This window comes from Rhipicephalus microplus, unplaced genomic scaffold (assembly GCF_043290135.1).
Source record: "Rhipicephalus microplus isolate Deutch F79 unplaced genomic scaffold, USDA_Rmic scaffold_183, whole genome shotgun sequence".
Lineage (NCBI taxonomy): Eukaryota > Metazoa > Arthropoda > Arachnida > Ixodida > Ixodidae > Rhipicephalus > Rhipicephalus microplus.
Window position 1 is genome coordinate 166,401 of NW_027464754.1, and position 9,241 is coordinate 175,641.

Sequence of the window (9,241 nt, forward strand, 5' to 3'; positions counted from 1 at the left end):
CTCCAATTGGGGACACTATATGACGTCATTTTTTGGCATTTCTTCTCGGTAGCTGTGATTTCTTCTTCTTCAATATGATTCGACGTTGTTCTGATGTGCTGCTGACAGTAGAACGGCCTTACGGAAGCTATTAGACGGCCGCTTGTGTTTGTGTTCTGTGAATCTTTTTTTTTTCCCGTTTAGTCCGCGCTCGTGGGTTCCCGAGCCTGCTCTGCACGTCCTCCGTACACGAACGCTGTTGTTGGCTTTTCGTAGAGAGACAAACGTCTGCGTGAAGAATTCCGTCGTCGTGTGTGCCTGTTGTTCGGTATTGCGAAGGTATACAAGGTCGTGACTGCGCGATAGGATGAAAGACGTAGTTCTAGTTCAGCGTGCTTTTCGCCAATTAAACGCTGTCCCTGTGTGATAGAAGGAGCCAGAGAAAGATGATGCCCGTATAAAAAAAGTAAGGAAAGAAAAAAAAACGAGAGAAATGTAAAAAGAAAGATGGAGGAAAGAAAACGAGTGGAAGCAATTATGAGAGTGAATGAGCCAGTCAACGAGGTATATAGGAAGTGATAGCACTAATGAATGGAAGTTAAATACTTGCCAGTACACAATATTGAATTTGGTTTTCTATTCTAAAAAGGACGGGAGAAATGGTTGCATACCGCAAGAGGTTGCGAAATTATGATAATCCAAGGACACGTGTTTACCAACTACTGTAGGGATATATATATATATATATATATATATATATATATATATATATATATATATATATATATATATATATATATATATATATATATATATATATATATATATATATATATACACACAAAGGGAAAGAAGTGTGTACCTAAGGGCTCGTTTTTCCGTGTTTTGACACAATATTATTGAGATCTAACAGACAGTAATGCCAAGGAATGTACAGGGGAAGTTATCAGAACCAGTGGAATGTAAATAAGAAAGAAAAGTGGGTGAAAGAATAACCACCAGCCGTGAGCAGGAACACAGCGTAGGCATCGTGAATATATATATATATATATATATATATATATATATATATATATATATATATATATATATATATATATATATATATATATATATATATATATATATATATATTCACGATGCCTACGCTGTGGTTCCTTATCGATCACCGAAGTTTGTGGCTTACTGAAAGTTCTGCTCTGCACAGGATGAGTGAAGGTAGTGTGATGAGGACATCCATCCGTATTGATGGGAGGGTATGCGGCGCTTCCTGGATGAGGTGGCAACAGCGGACATCGGTCCTGTGTGTGCAGTGTTGAAGGCTGAATGCTTATTGAAATATCATTAAATACAAATGGAATGGTTCGTAAGTGCTACAGGAGGAGGCCCCAAGGTAAATACCGTCAGGGCGACCTCCTATTGAGAATGGATTGATGAAATACAGGGCAGACAAGTGACGACGAAAAGCATATTATGAAGCGTGAATTTCTCGACAAAAACAGAAAAGCAAGACCGCAAATAATTTTAAAGTTGTAAGGCATAGAACGTCAACAATAACGAAAAAAATTGTGAATAACTTACATACAGCAAAGAGTTACATCAATCAATGAAAATGAAGAAACACAAGGAGAAAAAAAAACGCTGAAAAAATGTTCACACGAAAGCTGGAAGAAATGTGTCCTTAATTTTATTTTAAATGTAGTTATATTATGCCAAACTTTATTGACCAAGGGAAGCGAGTTCCATAGGCAAATACCTGCCATAGTTCAAGTGTACTATCGGCAACAGTAAGCTAAGATCAGTGGAGAATCTGGTCAAATTTTTGTTTGTTTGGATGCTTTCTAGTTCAATGTCAAGATGACGCGCGCAAAAAAAAAAAAAAATGAGCGTACCAAGTTTCAATGAGATGGAATGATTGATGGGGAAAACGCCGAGATTATGGTACATGGGCATGGCAGACTTTTCCAGTGACTGAAGGTGATAATTTTTATTGATTTATTCTGCAAGTGAGCAATCTTGGAGAGATGAATCCCCTAAGTGTTTCCCCGGGAAGAACAGCAATATGTTAAATGACTATGAATGAAGGCGCAGTATCTCCACTACGGCGTCTCTCATAATCATGTGCTGGTTTTGGGACGTTAAACCCCACATATTGATCAATCAATTATTGTACTCTTCTCCTTCTGTACTGAATTGCTCATGTGATGACATGTCTGTGCTAACTCTTCCACGCCACTGCTCATGTCTGGATGTTTGTCAGTTTTTCAGCCTGCGCTGGCAATAAAAAGTTCGTAGTTTGCTGCCCGTCTGTATCTCTCCTTCCCCCTCTTTGTGCCAGCTTTGTGCCAGTTAGAATGTGTATGTTGATCAAACCAGGCCCGTAACCAAGAAGTGTTTTCGCGGGGAGGGGGGCACCCATTGAAGGCTTCTAAAAGCACCTACTTTACTATTTTCCTTCTGTATACAGCACTCTATCTGGATATCGAGAGGGAAGAGATGCTATCCCCTTCCCCGCCACGGTCCTGGCAGTCGTACCCTTTAGGTGGCATCGCACCACGACCACCCCCCGAGCTAGGGCGGATCAACGATTCCCATTAAGAAGCGAGCGTTTGCAGTGCTAATAAAGAAAGTACAGAAAAGACGCGTGTCACCCATACATCTAAACTTCATACGCGCAAGTGGTGGTGATGAATGTTCGAAGTACTTCGACCAGCAGCTTAAAAGAGCAATGACACCAACTTTACGCATGTCGCTCCTTCTGCGTAAAAGTGTAAGTTATTGGTCCCTCAAAGGATCGTCACTGATATCGCAGCATGAAAGCGCTATCGCTACGTGATAATGCGTTACGAATGCGTCTGAGCGGCGAATAAAAATTTTTCGATTAGTACAACCAGTATCTAGCGTGGTTCAAAACGAGTGCAATGCTACATTTAGCGACTAAGGTTCTCGGCTGCTGACCCGCCTCGAGAAGCGCATACGAGCTTCGCCTCAATACGCTAAAAAATTGCGCCATACCCACGAAGTGAACGATTATGAAGTAGCTTGCTGCGGAAAATTTGGTAAACCGTGAATTCCCCAAACATCCACTCGACCATCGTTAAAAACGTTCCCTATCAGGGGTGGCGAAGTCTTTAGGACGTTAAACCCCAACTATTATTATTATTATTGTTATTATTATTATTGGCCACGTATCGAGCTTCAAATTTCATGTCACGGCTACTTCGACACATTTATTGCACTTTCGTTAAAAAGAAAAAAAAAAGAAGTGTGCCTACAAACTGAAAACCTTCTTTGAGAAAGGCTAACTCATCAACCTATACTTCCCAGAAACATGTCGCCCGACTCTCACTTGGCTTTATTTTCGCCCGACCGCCTTCGGCAAGAGACATTGTTCAGCGACGCATCCCTATACGCTGTAGGCCGCGGGGTATTCGAGAGTTAGGGTTACTCTATAATGTTAAACGAACAATAATACAGTAACTTTATGCGCAGTCGCGCTCTTTCTGGCATTTGAGTCGTGGTGAGAGAGACATCAATTTCGCCGCCTAGCGCCGCAGAAGGCGCTAGGCGGCGCCTTCTGCGCCTTCTGCGGCCACACAAGCGCCTTCTGCGGTCACACAAGCGCCCAGGGGAAACGCGGCGAAAAACTCGCTCGCGCAAACGATCACATCGAAAACTCGCGCGAGAAAGCAAACGCCCAATCATAAATCCTAGGAAAACCCCTTCCCAATAGAGTTTCCTAAATCATACCCTAGAAGAAACTCTGCCGCTAGTGTCTATACGTCTAAATTAGACATGATCGTGCGAATCATGACACGCATGTTGGGATTATCATGTTGCGACCTGCCATTTATATTCGTCATACACTCATGTTATGCCACACCAATTTTAGTATCTTATGAACAGAATGGCCCGCGGATCACAAGGCCGTAGGCGGACAGACAGACAGACAGACAGACAGACAGACAGACAGACAGAGAGACAGACAGACACAGACAGACAGACAGACAGACAGACAGACAGACAGACAGACACAGACAGACAGACAGACAGACAGACAGAGACAGACAGACAGACACAGACAGACAGACAGACACAGACAGACAGACAGACAGACAGACAGACAGACAGACAGACAGAGACAGACAGACAGACAGACACAGACAGACAGACAGACAGACAGACAGACAGAGACAGACAGACAGACACAGACAGACAGACAGACAGACAGACAGACAGACACAGACAGACAGACAGACAGACAGACAGACAGACAGACAGACACAGACAGACAGACAGACAGACAGACAGACAGACAGACACAGACAGACAGACAGACAGAGACAGACAGACAGACACAGACAGACAGACAGACAGACAGACAGAGACAGACAGACAGACAGACAGACAGACAGACAGACAGACAGACAGACAGACAGACAGACAGATAACTAGCGGGAAAGTGCGGCGCCGCCAGACGGACGGATACATACATGGCCAAGTTCGGAGTGCTGGTCACAAATGTTGGCACATGAAAATTTATTACGTAAGTTGTCCAGTGAAGTACTGTCATGGTGGGGATACATGCTTCTTTCATGGTACAAATTCCATTTTTTTTCGAGCCACCTTCGTCTATTACAGGTCAGACACGATGATGAAGCACCATTAGTAAATCACAACCTGTGATTAAATCAGAAGAAACAAGCTATGCGCTGTCTTGGACAGGAACGGCATAGATGATAAGCACTCACAAGAACTCTCCAAACTCGTGGTCGTCTGCACCAGCAACATCGCCTGGGATAATCTCATCGGCGCCTTCGAAAAGCTTGTTGAAGCAGGCGGAGGTGGGATCGCTGAAGTGATCGTACGGGTTGCGAGACGACGTCGTGATGGACGCACCGCAGATCCAACAGAAGTGGACACCGCAGCGCGAGCAAGTCATCTTGTTACAGCCGTCCAGCTTCTCGGTGGAAATGGCGCACTGGGGGCACTTCCTGCTCTTCTCCCGCATCCATTCCTCGGTGAGCGATTCGTCTACCAGACACTGGAGCGTGCGCTTACCGTGCCGCCTCTCCATTTCCCTCTTGACCGCCGGAGTGGCCGAAACATACTCGTCCCGAAGAGCCCGCTTCCCGGCATTGCTGCGGCACGGCTGCACACCGTGATACGCCATGCGGCAGTAGACGCAGAACACGAAGTGGCAGTTGGCACACTGCGCCATGGGCTGACCCGGGTCCAGGACCACCGGAACTTGGCACTGCAGCCGGGGACAGTACGTCAGGTCGTCCTGGGAGTCCAAGTAGGCGCTCAACAGGCTCTCCTCGTAGCGCGAGCACAGGGCGGCGCCCAGTAGCGCCTTCACCTGAGTGGGCACCACACGCGTCGGACAGTTCTCTTGCGGACATCGAAGCTGGCTGGCACATCCACTTTCGATTTGAATGCGAACGTGCTCGCGGAGGCAGTCGCGGCAGAACGCGTGGTCGCAGCCGATCACACGTTCGAACTCTGAACCGAGCTTGGTCGAGAAGCACACCTGGCAGCACAGCCACTGGACGCTGAACACGCGTTGCTTTTCACGACTGTCGTACCCGGTGAGAAAGGCGGCCACCATTTGTGGGTCCGCAGGCTCCTTGTAAGCGCGCAAATCGACGCGTCCGGGGCCGCGGTACGAGTAATACTTCTTCCACCTCGGAATCGCAAAAGGATCCCGGCAAAGTCTGCTCAACTCCTGGAACAGTGGCGCCAAACTGTGGCTTGACGTCAGCCGCAGAATGTCGGCCGCTTCTGTCTCCAACAAGTGCATCCAACGGTAAAGAACCACGGCGTTCGGGTCCTGCTCCCAGCTGCGATCCAGCGCCTCGATTAGCAGCTCCAGCTCATTCAACGTGAGCCACGGACAACTCAGACAGAAGCGAGGCGCGCTGCGAGACGGGTAGTCGTGCGGCAATCGGAACTCAAACAAAATCGGAGGCAGATGTTCGAGCGGAATCTCTTGCACTTCGTTCGGGGCGTTCGCTTTGGGCGCGAGCACGCGGAACGGTTTGGCAACATCGACGCGAGCGAGGAAATGGCCTCCGGGTTCGCGGCCTTTCTTCTTGCTCACTCTCAACACCGAGGCGTCGTAAATGCTCTCCAGGGCCAGAAGCTCGTCGTCTTGCTCCTCGTTGTCTGCCATGCCTGCAATACTTTGTTGAGTAGCAGCGTCGTCGACTTCGCAAGAAAATCGAGCGGGTTACGAAGAAACAACGTTCCTTTGTTTCACGGTGAGCGGGCTGGCGCCGCGGCATGGCCAAACTGAAGCCGACACGCGACAAGCGCGCATGCGCGTGGGTCTGCCTATGCACGCGCATGGCGCTGCCGAGCAGGTTAAAAAGAGTGCGTTGACGAGTGTACGGCCGCAAAAAAAAGAAAGTGAGAGACCAAAAAAAAAGAAGCGCATCTTGTTGCGTCGCGTTCGAACTGCAAAGATACATACGAGGAGAGGGGGAAGCAGGCGGGGGCGTCGCGCGAAAATGTTGAAGCCCTGCCGCAAAAGAAAAAAAGAAAGAAAAGAAAAAAAGAACAGCTTCTTGAGAAAAGAGCACAGCGTGCGGGAAACAAGGGGGAGGGGGAGCGGTGTGAAGGTACCGTGCATGCGGTAGACGCGCGCGGTGATCAACTTTAGATGCGAAGCATCTCTTGCTCGGCTCCAAGTCTTGCGCTGTCGGCGACAGCACTCACACGACGCAGGCGCTACTTCTTTCTTTTCATACGCTCCCCTCCACCCCCTCGTCTCGAACGCCGACGCAGAGAACTTTTGCTAACCAACGCTTACTGGCACCTTCGCTCTAGGCATTCGTACGCCCGTCGTTTCCCCTTCCATCTCTCTCCACTCCAACATTCCCCCTCTCTTGTCTGCTGGGGAGTGTATTGATATTGAACCGACTGCTCGCGCTCCAAAAAAAAACTTGGAGCGAATTCCATTGGGCGAACAGGAGCAAGTGCAGCGAGCAGCCAGAGCAGCACACGGGAGTAACGGGGACGTGCGCTTTCGTTCCGCGAATGAAAACATTCGCGCTGCTCCGGGAGCAGAGAAAAGAGAGAGAGGGCGCGATGTCACGGGTCATGTGACCAAACTTTTCCCGCGCTTTCTTTTCGGAGCATTTCGCGCGCTCTCGTTGTCCGCACGAAGTTATTCCGCGCCAGTTTCGCCAGATACGTGCCGGTGGCTTTGTGTCCGCCTTCCTCATGGCGATGAATGATGAAGCCGAGCGGATGTTCATGGCAATGCTAAAGGGGTCAGCTCTACGCGCTATACACCAGGTAAGCATTGTGTCTCGCAAAAATTAGCTACGAGCGATAACAGCGTCAATCTAACGGCTTTGTTTGTGCTCGCTACAGTCGTTATCGATGCCTTGGCCGCGCGGGAGAGCATTGACGAGAATCCCCACGGTAAGCTCCAATAACTAACAAGCCCAGGCCACATTTCGCAATACTTTTTGCCAGTTTTTTTTAAATTTTTTTTGTGCTGAATGGCCCATTTCATTTAGCGGGAGCGTCGCGGTGTGTGAGGAAACGACGGACGAAGACGGAGCACGTAATTTGCGTATGTATGCGTCACGGGGCCGCACTTTTGTGCTGTACTGTCGAACTTCTGCCGTTTATCGTCACTTCTACTGGTTGACGTTTTGAAATTACTTGCATGCCTGTTTGAGTATACAAAACAAACCTCTTTATGTTTGCGTTCAGCAAGGGCTGATGACATGCTACATTCTGCGTTAGAACGGTGGCTTGGGCTAGTTGGTGGTGCATACTGAAATTCGAAACAGCGCGAAAAGACGGGACAGGGGAAACGACGACACCAGCGCCTTGTGTCGTTGTGACCCCTGGGCCGTCTTTTCGCGCTGTTTCGAATTTCAGTATGGTACCCGGAAGCGTTTAATTCGCGAACAGAACACTATAATCATTTAACGTCGCACAGAATAGGCACCTCAGCAGAGTTTTTACACTCGCACTTATTTTGCACGTGCAGAAACCACCAGTTCATCAACCGCCGGCGAGATGGGAACGAGCCCAACGCCACAAGGAAAAAGAGGTGGCGGAGGCGAGCTTCTACCGCTGCAGTGCCCCACACATGTGCTTTAATGAAGCTTGCCTTATTTCTACTTCAGCTCCTGAGTGGACACCAGGGGAAACTAAACTCCTATTAGACTATTACTATAAATACTTCCCTCAAGTTGGCCCTTTCAAAAAGTTTAAGAGCAAGAAGATGCTTTTTAAACAGGTTTCCCAGGATCTGGCTGATGTGCTTGGATGCAGCAAAACGCCCCAGCAATGGGAAAATCGCGTAAAAACGGTAAGGAGGCAAAAGAGAAAAGCGTGCGATAATAACAACAAGTCCGGTGCTCAACCTTGCCCCGTCCCATTCGACGATGAAATGGGAAAAATTGAAAGCATTGACGACAGCCGATGAAATGCGAAAAATTGAAAGCATTGACGACAGCCTCGAGCCCGAAGTCCAAAGGGACTCTTATGGAGCGACGTACAAGGCAACTTCATCAAGTTCCGACAGCTCAGCTGATGTACCCTCAACTTCACCTGAAATCTCCAGTACTCCGGCGAGTGGTTCAGACAGTGGGCAAAGCACAAAAGGGCCAGCAGATACCAAGAAAAGGGAACTTCGCGCTAGTACCAGTCGTATGCAGCAGATGCAATATTTTTTTGACCGAATGCGAGCTATTAGTGCAGAGCGAGCGGCTCGCAGGGAAGAGCTAGAAAAAGAAAAGGAGATGAGGCGAGCTGAGCGCATTCAAGAACGCCAGGAGCGCCGCAAGACGCACGAAGACAAACTTCAGCTCATCCGCGAGGCCCTGGGGTTCGAGCAATAAAGAGGTGCACTTTGGAAAAACATGTTTTCGTGACTGTTTATTTCATACTCAACCGTAATGTCCCTGAACATTGGCGAAATGAGATGCTGCTTAAGCGTTGCATTTAATGTTTGAGCACGATATGCTTCCATTAAGACAGATTTTGTGGCTGCCTCCTCCTCAGCCCCATCTTAGATTTCAGTCTTTCTCGCTTAACCTCTGCAAGCGCCCGTAAGAAGCTCTCTTCTCTGGAAGTTCCGCTGTGGACTCTGGCTCCACTCGGGTTCGGATCATTAGCACCCTGAGAGTTCAGATGCATGCCTGGAACTAGACCGTCAGGCGAGTCACCGTTGCCTATGCAGATGTTGTGGAGGACACAACATGCGAGGATAAATTTTGTCATGTTGTCTACTGTC

The 9,241-nt window shown here is 48.2% G+C and overlaps 1 protein-coding gene and 1 pseudogene across 1 annotated transcript; one reads left to right on the forward strand and one right to left on the reverse strand.

Annotated features, from left to right (window-relative positions):
- Positions 1 to 4,501: 4,501 nt before the first annotated feature.
- On the reverse strand, positions 4,502 to 6,348 carry LOC142791689 (E3 ubiquitin-protein ligase RNF14 pseudogene; annotated as a pseudogene).
- An 858-nt stretch (positions 6,349 to 7,206) lies between these two features.
- On the forward strand, positions 7,207 to 8,868 carry LOC142791694 (uncharacterized). The gene is made up of 3 exons (XM_075885538.1): positions 7,207 to 7,281; positions 7,991 to 8,382; positions 8,420 to 8,868. Exons 1-3 carry the CDS (start codon positions 7,207 to 7,209, stop codon positions 8,844 to 8,846), a joined length of 894 nt encoding a protein of 297 aa, XP_075741653.1. The 3' UTR covers positions 8,847 to 8,868.
- Positions 8,869 to 9,241: the final 373 nt, after the last annotated feature.

Bases quoted from the DNA above. Each gene is read 5' to 3' on its own strand.
- LOC142791694 (XM_075885538.1), top strand. From the start codon at position 7,207: ATGGCGATGAATGATGAAGCCGAGCGGATGTTCATGGCAATGCTAAAG. The intron at 7,282-7,990 runs GTAAGCATTGTG...TTGCACGTGCAG, and splicing joins CTCTACGCGCTATACACCAG to AAACCACCAGTTCATCAACC. The intron at 8,383-8,419 runs ATTCGACGATGA...GAAAGCATTGAC, and splicing joins GCTCAACCTTGCCCCGTCCC to GACAGCCGATGAAATGCGAA.